This window comes from Neolamprologus brichardi, chromosome 23 (genome assembly GCF_056152115.1).
Source record: "Neolamprologus brichardi isolate AB-2024 chromosome 23, ASM5615211v1, whole genome shotgun sequence".
Lineage (NCBI taxonomy): Eukaryota > Metazoa > Chordata > Actinopteri > Cichliformes > Cichlidae > Neolamprologus > Neolamprologus brichardi.
Genome location: NC_142125.1, coordinates 556,354 through 578,158, shown reverse-complemented (window position 1 = coordinate 578,158; position 21,805 = coordinate 556,354). Strand labels below are relative to the sequence as shown.

The 21,805-nt window shown below is 45.4% G+C and overlaps 2 protein-coding genes across 5 annotated transcripts in view; both read left to right on the top strand.

The window, feature by feature from the left end:
- The window catches only part of rnf220b (ring finger protein 220b), a 30,577-nt gene extending 15,434 nt beyond the window's left edge, over positions 1 to 15,143 (top strand). The window contains exons 3-16 of one of the 3 annotated variants that reach the window (XM_087836028.1): positions 5,502 to 5,628; positions 6,372 to 6,414; positions 6,501 to 6,593; positions 7,812 to 7,854; positions 8,094 to 8,183; positions 10,674 to 10,717; positions 10,999 to 11,080; positions 11,404 to 11,500; positions 11,654 to 11,713; positions 11,835 to 11,890; positions 11,972 to 12,056; positions 13,595 to 13,703; positions 14,371 to 14,445; positions 14,531 to 15,143. In XM_087836028.1, coding sequence (XP_087692154.1) covers positions 5,502 to 5,628; positions 6,372 to 6,414; positions 6,501 to 6,593; positions 7,812 to 7,854; positions 8,094 to 8,183; positions 10,674 to 10,717; positions 10,999 to 11,080; positions 11,404 to 11,500; positions 11,654 to 11,713; positions 11,835 to 11,890; positions 11,972 to 12,056; positions 13,595 to 13,703; positions 14,371 to 14,445; positions 14,531 to 14,602 — 1,076 coding nt within the window. In that variant the 3' untranslated portion in view covers positions 14,603 to 15,143. Of the gene's footprint in view, positions 1 to 5,501; positions 5,629 to 6,371; positions 6,415 to 6,500; positions 6,594 to 7,811; positions 7,855 to 8,093; positions 8,184 to 10,673; positions 10,718 to 10,998; positions 11,081 to 11,403; positions 11,501 to 11,653; positions 11,714 to 11,828; positions 11,891 to 11,971; positions 12,057 to 13,594; positions 13,704 to 14,370; positions 14,446 to 14,530 lie in introns of all 3 variants that reach the window. The other 2 variants (XM_087836027.1, XM_087836030.1) reach the window with 2 other exon arrangements.
- An 870-nt stretch (positions 15,144 to 16,013) lies between these two features.
- On the top strand, positions 16,014 to 21,805 carry guk1b (guanylate kinase 1b). Of its 2 annotated transcripts, XM_087836201.1 has the most exons (9): positions 16,014 to 16,052; positions 17,146 to 17,261; positions 17,387 to 17,428; positions 17,742 to 17,864; positions 18,676 to 18,772; positions 20,628 to 20,766; positions 20,939 to 21,023; positions 21,100 to 21,185; positions 21,267 to 21,805. In XM_087836201.1, exons 2-9 carry the CDS (start codon positions 17,150 to 17,152, stop codon positions 21,297 to 21,299), a joined length of 717 nt encoding a protein of 238 aa, XP_087692327.1. In that variant the 5' UTR covers positions 16,014 to 16,052; positions 17,146 to 17,149; the 3' UTR covers positions 21,300 to 21,805. The 2 variants fall into 2 exon arrangements, with proteins under 2 accessions (XP_087692327.1, XP_087692328.1); XM_087836202.1 differs by lacking the exon at positions 17,742 to 17,864.

Here is a 21,805-nt window from a genome sequence, read left to right as displayed (position 1 = left end):
GCTGGTCTGTAAAGACTAAACCACGTTTCTGATCTAAAGCCACAACATTTAATGACATTTGGTCTTGTGTATTTTCACACATACCCAAGGACAGCCGTAAGTTTCTCCCTGACTTCCACTTCCTCGCTCCAATCTGGAAGTCACTATCAAAGATCATTGAGCCATGCATCTCAATGAGGGGCAGATTGATTGGTCGGAGCGGAGGCAGGGTTCGATCTTTGCCCCGAGGTCCTGAGAAAGGAAATGTGGTCACAGGGACGCAGTCGCACAGCTAGCCGGTCCACTCTCCATCAATGAGATGATTGGACACATATATGCTGGGCCACACCCGCAGCTGATGGAACAATTGTGACTAATGGAGAAGATGAGAGAGAGGGGGGAGTTGGGAGTCTGTGCGCTGATTGACCCGTGGTCAGAGAGGTGATGTCCATTGATCTGCAGAGCAGGAGAAAGGGTTGTGGCCTGAGGTGCTTCAGAATGAGTCTATTTGGGGTTTGCCGTCCATTCCCACCAGGAGCTTTTTCATCATCTGACTCTCTGCGACTTACAGCTGCTGTCTGCTGTTGTTCCCGTTACGCACATCGCACTAAAAAGGCCAAAGGCCAATCAATGCGCTACAAGAGGTTGATACAGATCTTATTAGTCAATGAATGATCATTAGCGGTCTAACGAGGCATTGATTTGCACAGGGGCCAAAGGTCGCCGTGGTTGTGGCGAGTGTCTTTAATACATTAAACACAATTGATTGCAGAGTAGGAGGGATATTTTGAAGGATGCTGGAATTAGATTGGACAGTGAGAAATTTGAGGTCAAGCCAGGAGAGGAAGCGTAGGTGCCTTCCAAGCCGCCGAATGCGGTTAGGATTGAGCACCGGGCCGAGCAGCATTCGTCTCGCAGGTATTACCGCCGCAGCCATTCTGCAATTAATAAAAAGCAGATATGCAGAAGCACTAAGTCAAAGGCAACTGGACTTGCTGTTTCAAAGGCTGCTGCTACAGCCTTTGAAAGCTGAGGAAATGACTTTGCTCATAGCAGATGTGTTACTACAGGGCCTATTATGTTGCTCATTAAATACCCAACCTCTCAATAGGCCATTATTTCCCCAATAAAAAACAAACGGCGGCCTGCATACTTTCCCTCCCCCCTCCCTCTGTCTCAGAGGTTTGCTCTACCTCACAAAAAGCCCTGACTAATATCCTGCATGTGATGCTTTTAAATAGGAAGCAGGCCGCGGGACAGGGAGGGGTACAGGTGTGGCAGGAGCCAATGGCTTTTATAGCCCTCCGTCTCCTCTGAAAGTGTGCCAAGGACCTGCCTGCACAACCCACCGCTGTGGCGCTCGCCGCCAAGCGTTAACTTTCCTGCCCCCGCCGATCCCTACGTGCCTACTGGTTATATAGAGTCTGTGCTTGTTACAGCTTTATGGAGGGATTTCTGATGTGCTTAGAGAATTGTTTGATGATTGGGATAATGATGCCATTTGGAGTGAGTTGTCTCAGCACTCAGAGAGAAAAACAGACGCAGGCTGTGCAAAAAATACATCAAATCAAATAAAAGCCTCAGTTTCTGCCCCGGACGCTTGCTCGTACGCCCGCTGCCATTCAAAGCCGTCCGGTCCTGCTCGCGTCAATCAGAATTACGCCACGTCTACAGGTTTGTCACCAGGGGGACGTTCGTCACCACGTCTCCCCCTGCAGAACAGCCGTTTCGTGCCCCGGCATAATGTCAGTGGGTGACATCCAGGCCTGATGCGATGTGGCATTCACTAAAGGTCACGTTAGGCATCGCCGCTTCATCTGCATCAGCAGAACTGGCAGCCGTCATATGGGCGTTGGCTTCGGCCATTACACTGGCCCCGGGGGAGGCTTGATGCTTTGAGGATTTGTCAGCAGGATTCTGATCCCGGGACACTCGAGCTCCAACAGACTCGCACACGCCGTGGACTTGTTTGCTGTTAGTAGTGGGGAGGCCGTGAGGCTGGGTGGGGGGAGCCGAAGACTGTTTTTAGCATGTTTGTCCGTGCTCCTCCTGCGCTGTACACGCCTATAAACTACAAAACACTAAGAAATAAATATCTGATCCATGCATTTTGTTCTCTCATGAACACGGCAGCAAATCCAGCCAAACAAGCTCAAGTGGGCGTCTGTAAGTCAAGGGTGAAAACGGCAGCTGGACAAAGGCTAGACGGACAGGAAAGGAGGAGCTGAAGCGGCGAGACACAAAGACAGAAAAAGGAAACAATCAGAGACAGACAGCGAATCCATCAGATGGGCCAGTCCATCCCAGCCAGTTGCCCCAGTGAGGGGACAGTTAACGAGCCCCACAGGCAGGTTTTACAGCCCCTGTTGTGTGTCGGACCCCCCAGGCTGAAGACGAGCTGAGGCTGACTGATACTGACAGGCTTTATGTGGGCAGGGCGGAGAGCAGCGGGGCGGAGAGCAGCGGGGCGGAGAGCAGCGGGGCGACGGAGACGTGTAAAAAGGTGCTCGTGAAGCAACGACTGTCACTTACAAGAACGCACACACACAGACACGCACGCAGACATGCACACACAAACACACACACACACACACACAAGCACACACACACACACACACACATACACTCCTGGTGCCTATGGTACAACAACTTTTCTCCGTGCCCCTGGTACACTGCGCAGAAACACCTTGCCCCCCCCCCCCACACACACACACACACACACACACAAACATTCTCGCTTCCTCACCATTAAATTTGATGTGTGTGGAGGTGTAGGGTGGGGTGGGGGTGTAGTAAGATGAGGGGGGGCTTATCCAAAAAGTGGACCAATAAAACACCTGAAAATCAAATCCCATTGCTCTTATCGCGGCGCCATTCACAGACGTTATCTGTGCAGGTAATGTGGTTATAAATTCAATTTCAGCCCACAGATTTCATTGTTTACTGATGCCTGCATGTTCCGGGCGGCAGAGCGCGGAAAGCTCGGGAACGCTCAATGCGTGTCGGGAAAAGTCATTTAGGCTTCCGCTCGGGGATGCAAAAAAGGCAGGGGTGTGTGTTTGGTGGGGGGAGCTGTCACTCTCTCAAGGACACCTGACTCCACTTTCTATTTCCAACCCCATGTTTTATTTAGAGCCCATTTTGCCCCATTTGTTTCCTCATTACGGTCCCACAGCGCCACTGATGTCAGGGGACCGCGGCTGACGGACAAGCCCGAGTATCGCTGGTCAGCTGGACTCGGAGCAAAGTGTTAGTCCGGTGTCATAACAGGGTCCTGGAGGAAGTTCAGTCCCATATTAAACTGGAATCGTCTTTGCTAAAACAAACTGGGATCGCCACACGGTGTCATTCCCCCCTCGGCTGTGCCCGGATGGAAAATTAGGTGCGTCTTGCCTACGAGCCCTCCCCGTTTGATTGATGGCTTTCAGGAGTAAATCACCTCATCTACTAGGTAAAACCTTGATATAGTAGAGCTGCTCGGGCTCCCAGCTGTCTGCTTATGGCAGTAATCCATCAGTGGGGCCCAATGGGCCGAGCGGCCCTCCTGGGTAATGTTCCTATTGACAGCGTATGGTGTCAACACACAGCAGGGGGCGTAGCATCGAGTGTGTTACCTGACTTTACTCTCACCACCGCCGCCCGTCTGTAGACGGGTCCACTAAACAGAAACACACACAGAGCTCCAATCAGCTACTGAACGTCTGAAGTAACCAAGTATCCAACATTTACTCGAGTATTCTGTTTTTAGGCACCTGTTCAACTTTGATGTGCACACGTGCGACAGTTACTCCTCACAGTGTATTTGAATGCTGCTCACCTCGGATATTTTACATGTTTCTGGATCATTAAGCATCAAAACTGCAGATTTTAATAAACTTCATGCTGTTGTGATTAGAGATGGACCGATCCGATCGATATCGGTCTGATACTGACGTAAATTACTGGATCGGATATTGGAGAAAAATTTTAAAAAATGTAATCCGATCCATTAAATATCAAAAAAGCACCTCACAAAACTTGCGACACGGCGTAACTCAGCTCATAACCGCACGGCGGAGCAGTGTGGTCACGTGATAGAGCTGCTGTGTGTATTTGTAGCGTCGCTACCAAACCAGCATTTCATCTCCGAGGAAGTTTTCCCAGAGAGAAGTAAAGCAAGTGTGTAAGTTCATCTCTGAATGTTTGTAAAGCATTCCCGCGTTAAGCTTAACAACAGATATATGGAGCGACTGCCTCTTCTTGCTGCTACTTCAATCACCAAACTGATCAATGATCAGCTGATCGTCTCTCTTCTTTGTTTTTGGCTCACTTTGCACCAGAAAGAGGAAACCAGCGGCTGAACAACAGCAGCATGTTTAAGCTTGATCAGCTGTTGTTAGAATTTATTTAATATTATTTCTACACCAGGATCTTTTTCTACAGCTGACGTAACTGTGCAGGGGCGGATCTAGCAAAGTGTAGCCAGGGGGGCCGATAGGGCATGAACAGGGAAAAGGGGGCACAAAGACATACTTTTCTTTCTTATTCTCATTTAAAATGTCGACTTTTAATAAATAATTATCTGAATCTTACACCCAAAGTTTTAATCTGATGTAAAATATATAGAAGTCCATTACTGTATATAGTAACTGTTAAGTCTAATATACCCTAGTAAGCTGTAGTACTTTTTCCTTTGGGAAGATACCATCTGTGCAGTCTGCAGTTCTGTAGAAGAAAGATGTTGAATCTATTTAATTATTCTTGAAAAATTATTTATTTCTGTGCATTTTTTTTCACACTGCATCAAATTAAATTTGATTACGTCGATTAAGCATCATGAGGTGGAGGTGGGGTGTGGTTCCCTTTTTTTTTTTTTTTTTTTTTGCTGGGAGTTTGCAACCCTATTAGTCAGGTTGCTTAATATTTCTGCTAAGTACTCTTTAAAACACCAGAATAGGGAGGATGGAGCAGGTTTAAGTTTATTAGATTGATCAGTTTTGCTGAACTATGAAATATTTTGTTGTATTTTTTACACACAGGTGTAACAGAATAGCTTTAGTGTTGTTATTTATTTAAACTTGAGTATAAACTTATACAAAATGCAGCAAGATATTAAAAAACAGTTTTATTGATTAAAAAACACACTATTGGATTCATATCGGTATCGGACATAAAAAAGTGGTATCGTGCATCTCTAGTTGTGATTGTGTGTTCTGTTTTTGTAATGAATATTTGTTCTTTTATGTTGTGAAACAGAAGCATTTGCTGACATGTTGCTGTGCAGTAAATAGTCTTTATGCACCACCTCACGTATTAAGTCCCACAACACAAATTTAATGAAAATCACAAAAAGTAGAAAAATCTTGATGTGATAAATTAAGTGATGGATTCGACTTGTTCTTGTTCAGCCTCTCAAACCCTCTCTCTGTATCCATTTAAAGTCAAGTGTTAAGTATTTGAGAGGGTAGTCTAACAGTAAACAGGGTTTTCACGACGCAGTTTCCCATCAGCACCTCTAACTGTTCAACACCTCACGTTCGCAGGCAAAGTCAAAGGTCTGTATGACGCTCAGGCGCCGGCGTGTCCCGTCTGCAAGGCCGTGCTGCGACCCGGCGAGCTGCAGGAGCACATGGAGCAGGAGTTAGCCAAACTGGCCCAGCTGCAGATCAGGTATCACTCCCTGAGGATGCTTCATTTTACGGGAAAGTTTCCCTCTCACCACCGTCTCAAACGTTTACACTACCTCCGTTTATCTTTGTCCTTTTCTTGCTCTTCAGCTTTGAGGTGATAATTAAAGTAGACAGATCCCTCTCTCTGGATGCCCCCCCCTCAGTTTCCCCAGGTGGTCGCTGCCTTCTTCTCTGTCACCTGCGTGCAGCGTTTACAAGCCGCCTCATTGTTCCCTACATATTTCATATTATAGCCTCTGGCCTCAAGGCAACAACTCATAGAGCAGATAATGTTCTGTTAATGGCTGCTTTGGTCTAAAACATACGCATAGATCAGACACACACACACACACACACACACACACACACACACACATTACCTGCTGCTTAGAACAGAAGAATGATTTCTCCAATAAAGGCATTACACTCCAAATCTGCTTAACGACCGCTCCGTGGACAGTAATGGTTTCAAATTGAACTTGGCCCACGGGGACACTGTGTGTGTGTGTGTGTGTGTGTGTGTGTGTGTGTGTGTGTCTACAGTATCCGTGTGACAGACACAATGTGAGGAGTAAAATGAGGTTACACGCACACTGGATACACATTCAGAGATAAGAGCAGAGGTTGTTTACCGGCTGACATTTAAAAGACAACATTGTGTTTGTAGGTTTTCTGGGCACGTTGTGTTGTTGATTTATGCAGAGTACAAACAGGTTTAACATATGAGCTTCTGTGTTATTACAGTGCAGCTCCGCTCCAGCACGACCACTTCATAAGGACGCCAAAGGTACACGTAGCTGTGATGTTGTCACCACATTCAGGAAGTAGCCGTCGTCCTGCCTTTGACTTGATTCTTTCTTTTTCGGGCTCCAGACTCTTTCACTGTCCCTGCACATCAAGCGAGAGGGAAGTTCCCCCACCTCGCCCCCTCGACCGGCCGAGGAGGCCCACTCTGACCGATACCAGGTAGGATTTCAAAGAGTGCATCGTAATGAACATATTGTAAGGCATTAAATAAACCTTACAATTACCAGTTGATGAAACCCAACGGGGTCTCCAAACGCTGCATCCTTGTGCCGCTGACCTCACAAACATATAAAGTTGTTTTTTTTCCTTTTGCTGCTTTAGTTTCTTTCTTTTTTTTCCCCTCTTTATTTATAAAGTTTTGCACATGTAATTTGACATATCAGGCCCAATACAGCACTAACTGATATAAAGACATGTATCAAAACAAATTAGGCCATTAAGACTCAGATGACACAGAAAACAAAAACAAACAAACAAAATAATAATAATAAAAAAAAAATCAACTCCCTCCCAAAGCCATAACAAAAGGGAAACCTGTGGTACAAAAGTTTAGTCTGTTGTGTTTTCAATGAGTTAAAGTAAATGATAAAAAGCTGCCACATCTGTGAGAACTTATTAACATTTCCTCTGAGTCTAAATTTTATTTTCTCCATTTTTAAGAAGAACATAACATCTTCCAGCCAACGTGATCGGGCTGGAGGGTGAGGAGCTTTCCAGGACAGCAAAATTCGACGCCGTGCCAGCAGTGAAGTGAAAGCGATAATATCCAGTTGCTTACGACTGAGGTTCAGGGTGGCGTCCTCAGAAACACCAAAAATGGCAACTAGTGGACGTGGTTTGAGAGTAACGCTCAAAACATGAGAGAGCACTTCAGAGTAAAAAGTCCAGTATAATTGAAGTGACGCGCAGGCAAAAAACAGTTAAATCACAGGGGGACGTGTTGCATCTGTTGCACAGGTCAGGAATGCTGGGGTATAGCTGCTTTAGTTTCTAAGGATTGGGTTGAAATGCACGATGTCTACGTTAGAAATACTCAGCCTGTGTGTCCATCTGCAGGGTAGGAAGTGAGAGACTCATCTCTTGTGATCAAAACACAGACAAAGAACAGCTTGTGCATGTCTGTGAGGACGAAGCGTTCGACCCTCAGAACGAGAAGCTTCATCAAGCCTGTACAATCTATCCTGCACGGCATGTTCACAGAGCAGCAGACACACAGTGATGTAAACATGGAGGAGCACAGCGTTGAGATCACGGGGCACAAACATTACGTGCACGATTACGTCTCTTTTTGCAGTGACAGCTTCCTCCAACAGCATCGTCTATTTTTATGGACAGTTTTCTCTTAGAGTGCGAATGATGTTTTCTTCTCTGTTGCAGACGTTTCTGCGCGTCCGGGCCAACAGACACACCAGATTAAACGGTACGTTGATGCACGTGGGCTGAATGTTGTTTCTGTGCCGCACACTCAGAGTCCAGACCAGGCGACTGTCACGTCGTAAAGTTGAGAAAATGAAATCGATATTTTGTTCACGCTCGTCGTCCCCACCCTCACCACTCATTCAGATATCACCTTTTCCCACACCATCTCAGCTGGCCTAGCGCCCCCACGAGCAGAGGAGCTATTAACCTTTAAACTTTGACCCCTTGATATGTTAACAGTCGATGACCTCTGCTGGTGCAGGTGCTACGTCAAATCTGCCCCATTACGCCCCCACAGCGCAGGAGCCCACCTAGACTGCGCACAAGCTGGTAAGAAACACTGAGAAGCATTTTTCTTCTTCCCCACAGTCACCGAGGATTCGACACACGAGAAACATTGATTTTATAAAAGACCACCTCTGACACTTTCCACAGACAGGTTTGAAAAACAACAGCGAGTACATCAGCTCATTAATCAGCGTTTATTTAGTTGAATGGATATAATTACGTTCATGCTTTTAATCCTGAAATAGTCTTTATTTAACTTTTCAAGTGTCTCAAAAACTTTCCATAAAATGTGAAGCACAGGCGTGACACATCCTTACGACACCAGATTAATATTTATTCCACCTGAGCTGCTTTTTTAATACAAATCTAAAAAACGTTTCCCAATGACAAGCGCATTTTATTATAAATCACAGAAACTGTTGCCTCAGGTGCTTTCATTGTAAGATAAAGACCCCCTGTGAGCAGCACTTTGACGACAGTGGGAAGGAAGAACTCCCTTTTAACAGGAAGAAACCTCCGGCAGAGCCAGGCTCAGGGAGGGGCGGGGCCATCTGCTGGGAGACGCACGTACTGAGATATCTGACACTGTTACTCTCACAGTGTTGTGTAAATGTTTCACGTAGGAACTATTTTCTCTGCCAGCCCTCTGCAGCGTGCGGGTAGTTAGCGTTACGGCTCAGCCGCGGAGCTTCTGATGGCGTTTGCGCCGAGCGTCACGGTCAGAGACGAATGAAGGTTTTGTAGATCTGAAGTAACCAGATCAGGACGTGTTTCTGTTCAGAAGCTTGTAACAGAAAACTTCCAGCCATTTCTAAATAAGTGAATAAATCAAAGCATGTAGCATGTAGCGTGTAGCATGTAGCGTGTAGCATGTAGCGTGTAGCATGTAGCGTGTAGCATGTAGCATGTAGCATGTAGCATGTAGTGTGTAGCGTGTAGTGTGTAGCGTGTAGCATGTAGCGTGTAGCATGTAGCGTGTAGCATGTAGCATGTAGCGTGTAGCATGTAGCGTGTAGCATGTAGCGTGTAGCGTGTTTGAAAGCAGTCTGACAGCATTTCTGCACAAATACACAAACCTGCGCAGCGTCCCGGCGGCGGCGGACGCCACAGACTTCCTGCTCCGTTATTATTCCCGCTGAGACTCTGCAGCTCTTAGCTGACTCTTCAAACTGCCGCTGTCGAGGTCTGTTAGCCTTTATTGGGCCTTATAACCGGACAGCATAATGAGCTTCTAAATACACGTCAGAGAGGAAAAAGAGGAGAGTCGGAGGAGGAGGAGGAGGGGGCTCTGTTGATTAATCAACCTCTCTCTCCCTCTCTCTTCCTCTCTCTCTTCCTCTGTCTTCGTTGTTTGATGAGCTCCTCCTCATCTATGACCGTCTCTTTAACCCTCATTATGTTTGCTGGGATTGCGGCGCTCGGGTCACAGCCGCCGGCTCGCCGTGCGTTCCCCTCGGGGGCCGCTGTCATCCAGCAGGGAATTAGAGCGCCTTAAAACTTAATGTCCCCTTTTGCAATCTGCAGTCAGTCAGGGCACGGATGGAGAGGAGGTTCAGTTGGTGTTCTGCCGTGTTAACTTTCATATTTTTAGAGAGGAAAGCGGGGGAGGACGGTGGGATGACAGCGCGGGGACGGGGGGGGGGCGCTTTGAATCCCGTACTGCAGCTTCTGTCCACGCGAAGCATCTGCCTGTCTCTGCTTTAAGGGCATCAATGTGCTTGTGCATTTTGTGGAGTGAGCTCACACAGAAACTGAACTCAGTAGTTTTCATATTTTTAAATGTTGGAAGTTATTAGACGTGGACGAGACGGTTTCCACAAGCAGGTGGATTTTACGTTTGAGCATTTCCTGTCTGCACGATCATCGACTCTGAACCAGACGAACAATAATGACTTTTTGTTCCTTTAAGATTAAATTCAATACATGACACATGATTTATAAAAGTGACGCTCTAATGTTGAAATCTTAGCCCCACATTTATTTATTTGTTTATTTAATGAACACTTTCACTGGATTTATTAACCAAAACATGTGAGAGCAGAACTTTTACTCGTAATACTTCCACACTCGTATTACTGCTGAAGTAAAAGCTGTACGTCTTCCACCACTGTTCGCTTTCTTCACTGTTTGCATGTGAAGTACTGAGTGCAGGACGTTCATGCACTGCTTTTAGCTGCTGACTCACGGTGTTGTCTTTGCATAATTTATCCCGTTAGTATTTTTATCTTTTATTTAAATAAAAATATAATAATATAGAGATAATAAATAGAGCTGTAAATATTAAGAAATCTCACCAACAAAAAGAAAATCCGTCTTTCTTTTGCTCTGGGCTGGTCAGCTCGGCTGCTTTAGATGGAAGAGCTCAAACTTGTACGTTTGTATGTACAGGAACAAATAAGTTCATTACACATAATTCTGTTACTAAAAATCCTGCGACTTGTTTGATGGTGCCGCCTGATTTAAACCCTAAAGCTGACGCCTCGTCCCCTTTAACATCGTTAACAACATTTCTTTTGTGTCTTCTGTGTTCAGTCAGGATGGGAAAGATGAAGAGGAGGAAACCAGAGGAAGCACAGGTAGCTCTGCCAGTATTTGTTTCCCTGACATTTGTGTTGTAATCAGAGATGAACATATGTAACGTGTGACACGCCGACCTCGAACCCCGAGACGTCGTTGCCTGGCTTTGTTCACGTGGCGCACGGATCACTGTCACTGTGTATCCATGTGGAAGCGCCGCGAGCGCCGGTTCACGGAGGCAGATATGTAGCTCCGGGCTACAGGAGGCATACGTGACCCGATGTGTGTGTTTATGTGTGTGTCTTTGTGTGTACATGTGTGTGCGCGGCGTTGTTTTCAGGAGGGGTCGGCAGACTTGTTGGGATTGGAGGACGACTGGAATGAGAGGAGAAGGATACAGATGGCGTCTATAGGCTTTAAAGGTAAGTGTGTGTGTGTGTGTGTGTGTGTGTGCGTGTGTGTGCATGTGTGTGTGTGTGTGTGCGTGTGTGTGCGTGTGTGTGTGTGTGTGAGCTTGTTCAGTGGAGGGGAGTAATGTGACTGAGTGGCAGCTGAAGAAGCGCTGAACTTTTCAGTCCAGATTACGGAGCAGGATGCTGGAAGCTCGGCTTACGAGCAGCAGCTTCTTTGGCGTGAGGAGCAGCTCTGACCTGGAAACTGACTGACAGGCGCCGTCACAGCGCCGCAGATACACGGGCAGCGTCGCATTTTGGCCGTTAACAACGATTTGCATCTGTGTCACCAGGTGCGATGTTGGTGAGCACCACCTCTAAGGAGTGTCGAGACAGCGACGCAGACCTGGACGTGGACGGAGACGACACTCTGGAGTACGGCAGAGCGCAGTATCCTTCTGGAGAGAACGCCAGCGTGCACGCTAAACAGCATGTTAATGTTGTGATGCGTTTACAGTAAAGTGGGGGACTGGGATATACGTGCACATGGAGGAAGTGCTTCCTCGCACACTTGCTGTGTTTTTCTCCTGACTTTGTTTGCAGATACACGGACACAGACGTGATTCCCTGTTCGGGAGAAAGCTCCAAAGAGACGGCAGTGAAGTACGTGTCCGTGTGACGATCGCTCAGTAATCATTTACATAAATATGAACTAAATTCATTTCAAAGCCGTTTCAGCTTCAGATGCTTTCAGTAAATATATTCTGTTTGTTTTCAGCAGCAGCAGCGCGGCGCCTGAATCCAGAGCAAACCTGGACTTTAATAAATGGTCAAATGATGGTGAGTTAGGAATAATGAGGCAGCTGAGCACAGTTCCTAAAACTATGATGTAACTGTAATCTGCTTGGTTTGTGTATCCAGGAAGTCCGTCTACAAGCAGTGGAGAGAAACAGGACGGCAGCGCCGCCGGTCTCACTCACACCTGCAGAAACGCTGAGATAGAGACGTGAGTCTGTCACAGCTGAAGCGCTCAGATGCTGCAGTTTAACACATTTATACACAAACTGAGAGACTGTTAAAGCCGCTCGCAGCCCCGGGAGTTCGTCCTTCCCGCTGTCGCCAAGCGCTTATTCATACAAAGGTCTGATTGTTGGGTTTCACCTTCCAACAGGAAGCACATCGACGCGACTGCTGTTGTGATTTGACGCCATATAAACAAATTTTAATGAAAACTTTCATTGGAAAAAGAAGAAAACAAAGAGTATTTAATCCATTATGTCGTTGACCCGTTCATGCCCACTCTGTCATATACAGTAGAAACATTTCTGTGAGGCTTCCACTTCAACAGTGTGCCCCCCCCCCCCCCCCAACTAAATAAAGTGCACAATACATTTATAAGCAATAAAAAAGTCTAAAACTCATATCTGCAAATTTCTTTTAAAGCCCAGCGTATCATATTTCATACATCTGTTTTTCTGACATCATCAGCGTTAATTTTTTTACCCTCAAAAAATGAGATAAATTGCATGAAACATTTTTAATGACTAAACTGCAAAAATATGGCTCATGTAGCAAATTAAAACTCTCACATGCCGATTATGATTTTTGTCTAAAGGACCAACAAACTCTCCGTTATCAGAAAATGAAAGATTTCAGGGAGTTATGGTTTTAAACGGTTAAAAAATGTCAGAAGGTTCGATAAACATTCATAAAAATTAAGTTTTAGAGGTTAAAGGTAAATCGTGTTTTCCCTGCTTTCCTGCACTCTGGACCAACATTTGTTAAACCCAAATTTCATAAATGGTTCAATTAATTAATGGTTTGTTTTTAGCAAGTCTGACACACTTTGTTCAAGTTGCCAACGAGCCCATGAACGTTCAGTCAAAGTCAAATAATCCGTCTTTGTTGAGTATTTGATGGATTTTGAGCCGGTAACTCTGGAGACATGAGAGGAGACGTGGTCAGAGTTGTGTGTCTTCAAATTAAAGTTTGACGTGGTGGAGGCAGCTTGATCCAGCTGTTGCTTCTCCCAGCATGCACTTGGTCTATCGGCCAACCAGAGGAAGCCATTCCTCTGTATCCTGGTCCTGTATTTATGCCGTACCTGTTATACCCCAGCACATAATACCATACTACATCAGTGTGATGATGTCATCAGTCAGGGTCTGAGCAGGTGATGCAGGCGTGTACACGTTTCATTGCGCTGAATGCATCTGTACAGTATGTTTGCACATAGTCTGTCCTGTAATTGTGCGCGTGTATGTCTATTTCTGTGAGGACGCTGACACCTAAGCCCCGCCCCGCTGCCCATGATAAATGAGACGCCCAGTGCAGGCAACGTGATCGCTGCTAAATTTCATGCTCAGTGTCCATGTTGGCCAGCGAATAATTTAATCTGTCTTCGATTTATAAATGACTCTCCAGTGTCTGCCTAACTCGTGTGTCCTCCCTCGTCCTCCTGTGTGTGTGTGTGTGTGTGTGTGTGTGTGTGTGTGTGTGTGTGTGTGTGTGTGTGTGTGTGTGTGTGTGTGTGTGCGCACACAGGCTCTCGGAGGACTCCACGCTGACAACATTAGACGCACTTAAGGCTCGGATACGGGACTTGGAGAAACAGCTGTCTAAAGGAGACAGATTTAAATGTCTGATCTGCATGGTGAGTGTGACGGCGAATTAAAGCAAAAGAGAAACGAGAACAATTCAAACTGTTGGTGTGTGTTTGTTTCTTCATTAACATAATTAATACAGTAATATTTTAATATATAAAATGTTTTTGTCTGCGACTCCTCATATGATCAGACTGGACTGCAGATGACCTCAATACTGTTTGATACACACGACAAATATTAGCATCTGATAAAGCTGCGATATTTAAATACTGACTCATTTTACACGGAAAGAATCAAAACACTGAACAATTATTCACTCAAATATTTATTTAGCCCAAATGCACCACACACTGCTCTTCAAAGTCGACCCCAGTCTGTGAGAATTTATTTGTTTCTATTATTTTACATGTAAAAATGTAAGTGATTAATTATTGGAAATATATAATTAAGTAATAATGAACAGTTTTTTTGCATGGCTAAAAAAAAAGCTAGTTAAATATTTTGTTGTGATTTAAATTTGAAAAAGAAAAATTGTTACAAAGTAAAATATCACAGTGGGATAAAAGAGATAAATAAATGAGCGATAATCCCAACAAACATTCAAACGTCGCTTCCTTGCAAAGCTCTGATTGTAGTTACATGTGGACACCTAGTGGCAGCTTTGTCGCACTGCAGGTAAACGTTGCTCACTATTTTGCCTGTTCCTGTGTGCAGGACACCTACACAACGCCGCTCACCTCCATCCAGTGCTGGCACGTTCACTGTGAGGAGTGTTGGCTTCGAACGCTGGTAAAAAGCTGAACATAAAAATGATGCAAAACATCCAGAACGAAGTAAAAGTCTGTAATAAAAGTCTCACCGCTCTTTTTCAAAGGGAGCAAAGAAGCTGTGTCCTCAGTGCAACACCATCACCTCACCTGGAGACCTGAGGCGAGTTTACCTGTGACTCACTGTCAGGGATTTCTTCTGTTTTGACCAATCAGGCTTGGACTTGTTGGGCAGCTGGCCTGTCACGCAAGCCCACCTTCCCCCCCTCCCGTCCCTCTTACCATCGTTGTTCTCCTAACAGCTACTAACTGAGTGCGACCTCTGACCTGTACAATATGTTTCTACTGCATCGTCCAGCAGATCAGAAGAAACCTCTGAAACCATCTGAGAGCTCAGGCACTGAGAAAAAAATGCTTTGAGACTATTTATCGATTTTTAAAAAAATCTTTTTTTCTGTTTTATGGAAAGATGATTGAATCACAAAGCACATGTACATAATTGTGTGTGTATGTTTGGAGTGGTGTGTGTATAGGATGTTGACTAGCAGACTGTATCTACTGTACAGAGCTTGTCTTAGATCACTTATTCTTTGTTTAGCTCTTGTAGGTTGGAAACATTTACAGTAATAATCATCACACGGGGACTTTGTCTTTGTTATTGGCGTATTTCTTTGTATAGGATCACTCAAATCTAATTTTATCAACATTACTAAAATAAAATCTGTGTCTAAAGGCGGTTGTTTCCTGAAATCTTTTAACTGTGAACAGCTAAAGAGTATCTGCTGCACCTGCCGCAGGTGTGGGCCGTTTGTCGACAGCCTCATGATGGCTGTGGGACGTGTGTGCGCCCTTTAAGAAGTGGGTCGCTGCGGGATTAGCCAGGCAGAGCCCATCGCAGCTCATCTGGAGTTGAGAGACTCTAAAGCCTGCTATTCTGAGCCTTTACTGCAAGGCCACTTAGGTTCAGCCGCATCACAGAGAGACGTAAAAGAGCAACGCGCCGCCGTCGTGGAGAGACGGCAGAGTCCAGTTTCTGACATCTACGGGCAAAAATTACTGCACACGTGTTGAAGTGAGCGGGCTGTGAAACAAAGTCTGCACGCAAACACACACACAGCACCAAGAAAGACCCGAAACACTCAGAAACAAAGATTCTTCATCCTCAACAAACACGAAGCAATAATTTTATATCACATCAAACTTTTATTTATTCAAATAATGAATCATCAAGAAAAATATGCCGAGTATAACCTGGATGTACAGCAGTCAGGTAAATGTCATCTGATCAGAGTCTAATGAAAATGAAACATTTATGTTAGACGGCAGCATGCCCCGACGTGATTGGCTAGTGAGCTGAAGGGAGGTGGTGGTAATCCAGACTGACAGTCAGCTGCTTTGGTGAGTCGATGTGACACACGCGCGCGCACATAGACACCCCCGCGCGCACACACGCACCCCCCCCCGCGCGCGCGCACACACACAGACACACACACCCGCGCGCGCGCACACACACACACAAACACCCGCGCACGCGCGCACACACTCCATTAAGAAGCCCGGCTGCAGGATCATCTGTTACTCCTCGTCCCTCCGACACAGACGACGCACACAGAGACGCTCTGACAAAAGGTAAGGTCAATAAAACTCGAAGAAAACGAGAGTAAAACATTAGCACAGAATAGAATAGAATAGAATAGAATAGCTCTTTATTGTCACTGTTACAAGAACAATGAAACACAGTTTGGCATCTCTCTGTTGTGCGTAATACACACATAAGTATCTAAAGAATAACAGGCATTTACATTTACACAAGAAAGATGTGCACAAGTTATACATACAAACACACACACATATACCTACATGCACATACAGACACATTTATTAGGAAACAGCTGTTATATAGAGTGAAAATGTGTGAGTCTGTGTTCCACCAAGAAAAAGCGACTGGGACAAATTCAGCGTCTGCTCTTTGAATGAGGAAGGAAAGGTGCAGAGTTAAAATGTTAATAAACGATAATAGATAAGCTGTTGTTATCTTTGCAGGAAAACTAACAGTGTTAATAGTGATAAACAGACTGTGGATTATCCTCCTGCTCGTGTGTTCGCTCCAACATTAGAGGCAGTAACTCTGTAACCACGGATGAGTTCCCATCAGCAGTCAGCTGGTGTGCGAATGAAAGAGTGCTCGAGCTGATCAGTTCAGTCAACGTGCTGCTGGGGAAGATTTTTGTGTTATTAGGTAATTCTGTTAACGGGATTCATCCGGTCTTTGGGTAAACGACTCACCTGTCCTGGACCTTGAGCGCCACCTGGCTCAGATCCAATTATCCCAGCTGACTGACCCCTCGTGGCTTCATTAACAGGCATCCTTAGTGTTGACCTCCAGGCCTCTGGCTGTCTAATCAATCAGCAATTAGGACGTGCACGCATTTTGATGCTTTAATTAAGGACACAGAAATTTCTGAGTGTCAATTAATTCTTAGAGGATACGAGAGGAACAGCCTGCTTTTAACCCCACGGTGTGTCGAGCAGCTCGGATCAAAAGATTTAGCCTGAGACGAGCAAACAGCTGAGGTTTTTGTCAGGAGCAGCAATTCACAGGAAAAAGGAGATTATTAAGGTAAAGCACCTGACAGACACCATACTCACCGCCTGTGAAACGTGTGGTCTGTACAAACCTCTAATTCTAATAGACCCCTCCTCCCCCGTCTGTGGCTCTTAGGACGATGTCGGGACCGAGGCCCGTGGTGCTGAGTGGCCCCTCCGGAGCAGGGAAGAGCACTCTGTTGAAGAGGCTGATGAAGGAGCACGAAGGAGTCTTTGGATTCAGCGTCTCACGTACGTTTTTGTGCCAACTGATGTTCGGCTTTGCAAAGCGTCCTGTCTGAGGAGGAAGCAGCAGCTGATTCTGCAGTAACGGCTGTAACGTTGACACTGATGTTTCTGCAATTCTTTCCCCGCAGACACGACGAGAAACCCTCGACCAGGAGAAGAAGATGGCAAAGGTACAACCCTTATGACTGAAACCCGGCTTGTTGCTGACACTTTTTAAGTTTAGTGCGTTCACGTTGTGTTAGGATCACATGAATCACAGAACATCAGCCCTGCATCTGGATTCGAGCTTGCAGAGATAAAAGTGGATAAAAGTGGAGAATCTGACGAACGAGCTCCTTTCATTTTGTTTCCTCGCCTCCCCCCACCCACTCCACACCCACAGCACTTCTTACTCCCAAGTGAACTGCAGGACTGGTTTGCCACCCTGTGAGGCTCCCTTGGTTTGGGATAAAGCTCTCTGTGCCTTCTTTGTTTTCTCCATAGGACTGAACAAGCTCCCCATGCTTCTGGGGGCTACTTTACTGCCCGTAGCAGCCGTCTTATCCTCTGAGGACATAGAAATGTCAGCCTCATTGTGTCCAAACGAATCAGAAACCACAGATGAAGGTGATCTCAGTGTGATTCCTGATCACAGTGTATTTTACGCAGATGGAGGGGGGTTACTTTCATCATCCTGGCACGCTGTCATTGGATTCATAGGAACTGGTCAAAAAATTGAAAATCATGTAAATATATATTTTTAAAAAGTACAATGACCTCAGGAAGACGAGACAGTTTACACTTTGGAGTAACAAGCTTTTGAAAATAGCCCCCTGTGATGCCTCAGCAGTGATTCCCATTTCCACTCCCACACGTCTTTAGATCCACACTGGTGTTCCCATTTCCTCTTTTTCCCGATAGGCAAGATGCAAACGACCACTGGCAACATGCAGGAGAACAAAAGGTTATTTTAAAATAATTTTAGAACTTGTTGCATTTTTTTGCATTCTTTAGTCGAGGTGCTTTAAACTAATCCTGAGTGATGAACAGGTTTCCATCACAACTTTTAATAAACGAGGATTTTAACACGAGCAGAAATATCCGCCCTGTTTAAATCCACGTGACCTGCTCTCCTGCTTATTTTACAGCGTTTCTCTCCAAACTGATGCTTCAGTCTGACTCCTTCATGTTGTCATGCTAATGCTTCGTAGTAACGTGTTTGCTTTTGAAACTCTGCCCTGTGTGGGTCTGTGGGTCGCGTGTGGACACACGTAGAGACAATCGCAGTTTAAATGCGGCTCAGACACGCGTGATCAGCTATGACAGGCTGTTACACCGTGGAAGCTTTGCTACACTGTAGTGAGCTCCTGCTTGATTTTGCTTTGATAGACTGTTTTCCACGCAGAGCTCGATTCATTCTGCACGTTGCTCCCCGCAGACTATCACTTCACAACGAGGGAGGCCATGCAGGAGGGCATCGACAAAGGGGAGTTCATTGAGCACGCTGAGTTTTCTGGCAACATGTATGGAACAAGGTAAATGATATGTGTGAGATTCATAAACACTATGACTTGCATGCATATTCTCAGAGGGGGGGTAACCAGTGTTGCCAACTCCTCAGTAAGGAAAATCGCTATTGGCTGTCCTAAAAGTTGCTATAAGTCGCTAAATGATGTCATCGTCTAATTTGCATAATTGGTCATGATAATGTAATTGTAACCTACGGGGCCCCGCAGGGGACATGGGAGAAAAAAAATTAAGATGGACTTTTGCGAGATCTCGCAAAACAAACTCGGGATCTCGCAAAACTTTTGCGAGATCTCGCAAACGTTTTAGCCGCATTCTTCGGACGCTGGCTCGAAGCCGACCGGGAGGTCGAGGCACGATGTGCCGGGAAAGCGGTGTTCCTCCCGGCTGTAGTAGAATGCGGCTAAAACTTTTGCGAGATCCCGAGTTTGTTTTGCGAGATCTCGCAAAAGTCCGTCTTAATTTTTTGTTCTCCCATGTCCCCTGCGGGGATCCGTAGTAACCTACGTTGTTGGAGAGAAATAACATCGTGGAACGAGACATAAAGTGAGTAAAGCATGTCTTAAATGCATTTAGAGTTTATTTAGAACTACAAATTAAATTTATTTTAGCAATTATTGTTTTTTAATGTCACAATTCCAACCCTGCTCCTTTATCCGGGCTTGGACCGGCAAAAGTGACCCGAAATAGGCGCTCTGGTGGAGTTACTTTGTGTGTGTGTGTTTATAAGTAGTTTTAAACCTGATCCACAAAACAGCATAAGAGTAAAAGAAGAACTGACTGCGTTACAGTCAGTGCGGCAGCGGCGGCTTCGCTCATGCGCGATTCATTTGCAGTTTGGACGCACAGGTGTCTTAAGAGCAACCCGCACTTTCACGTCAAAAAGTCGTCATAAATAAGTCTCCAATAACACCAGAAAAAGTCGCCAGATTTGTCGCTGGTCGCTTTTTAGAAAAAAAGTCGCTAAGGGGGTCTGAAAACTCGCTAAATATAGCGACAAAGTCGCTAAGTTGGCAACACTGGTTAACCCCGAGTTAACCGCTCTCTGTACAAACCGCTCTGACGCGACAGCTTCTATTCTCGCGCGATTTCATTTGAACTGAACTGAAGTTCATTTAAAACCAGAACTGATGAAACTTTGCTGAGGAAACATTTGCAGGGATGTGAAGCTCGTTTTACGGTGTGCAGAGAATCACCGACACATTTAATCAATGAGACGTTTGATTAAACGAGAGTTTGACTACATGCTACAGAAACGCAGCTGCAGAAAGAAATCGTCTCGTTGGGCCTAAACTGTGAGAAGAAATTTATAGTTGAATTATGCGAGCTGAGTGGGGAGATCTTTATCAGCAGGAAAAGCTGTGACACCGGAGAAAAGTCTGAAGCTTTCTTTACACTTTCCAAAGTGATCCAGTGGCTGAAGCTCCACACCCAGGATTCAGGATCAAACCAAACGCATTTCTGCTGCAAATACAATAAGATATCAGTGTGACTCATACAGGCTGAACGTAATTCATTAGAAATGGAGACAGAGCCTCACATAAATGTCACACTGTGGGCTTAGTAACAAGGATCAAGCGGCTACATAATAGTCTGGTGACAGATGGAGCTTTAACCCCCATTAGGTCAAAAAGAGCAACGCTGCGGCTCAGCACCTTGTGTCACATTTAATCTCTTCCTCTTGTTCTGAAGATAACGCTCACTCTCTGAGTCTGAGCAGCTCGGATCAGTGCAGCGATCCTCTTATCCTCTTACCAGTCACTTCGTGTGAGAAGCACAAAATTACATTCAGTACCTGCTTGGATGTTTTGGATGTTTCTGCTCACGGGAACGGCTCGGCTTATTTGACTCCTGTCTGTTCAGTAAGGCTTCTGTGGAAGACGTGCGAGCCAAAAACCTGATCTGCATCCTGGACGTGGATATCCAGGGGGTGAGGCGGATCAAAGAGACCGACCTGAACCCCATCTACATCTCCATCCAGCCTCCATCTATGGACGTGTTGGTAAATCCCTTTATTGTGATTAATCAATAACATATATCGATTCTTTTCTTGCGCTTTTAAGATGCATTATTTCTTCATATTTGCACTTTGAGCTTTAAAAGTGTGACGAGACTTCACCTGGTAGTAAGGAGCAGTGCCCAGTTACAGGTGTGATTGTTCTGTCGTCTCTCAGGAAAAACGTCTGCGGGACAGGCAGACGGAAACAGAGGAGAGTTTACAGAAACGCCTGGAAGCGGCACGCGTCGACATGGAGCTCAGTAAGCTTCCCATCATTTCCGGTGCAACGTGATCCCGAATGTAAAGCCAATTATTGCAATTTGATTTGATTTGTAGGTAAGGAGCCCGGAGTGTTTGATGCTGTGATCATCAACGACGACATAGAAAAGGCCTACGAGGAGTTAAAAGAAATCCTGGATGAAGTAAGTAAAGCATAAAGTCTCTTTTACTTTATACTCATCACGTGATTGGTTGAAGTATTTGTCACCTCTCTCTCTCCACAGGAAATTAAAAAGGTTCAGGAGGCACAATCATAATAAGGAAATAAGGCTTTCAGCAGGTGGACAGGAACACTGATGTATCTCTGACGGGAAAAGCTCATCTTCACTGGAACGTGAGATAAGAAAAGCTCTTCCTCACGCTCAGCTGCGTCCAGCTGCAGTTCAGACGCACAGATGGAAACGAAGCTCTGGGCTGACGTGTCTCACGTGTCCTTTGTGTTAGATTTAGTAAAAGCAGTGGTTGATTAGGTGTGTAGTCATAGATTTCTGACATTTGGCTCAGCAGGTACGAATAAAACGCCAAATCCAGCGTTTGGTCTTCGCAGGCTGGCACAGATCTGCTTTAGCTCCACGTCTAGAAAGTGTTCAGATACTATGACTTCAGTCTTAGTCGAGTATTTTATCAGGATGGACTCATGCACACGAACGACAGAGCATCTGAAAATCACAGTTTGTGGTAGATTTAATCTAAAACGTGTGTTAGAGCTGAAATGTACGTGTGTTGTACTGAAACGAGACAGAATAAAGAGTTTTAGCACAAA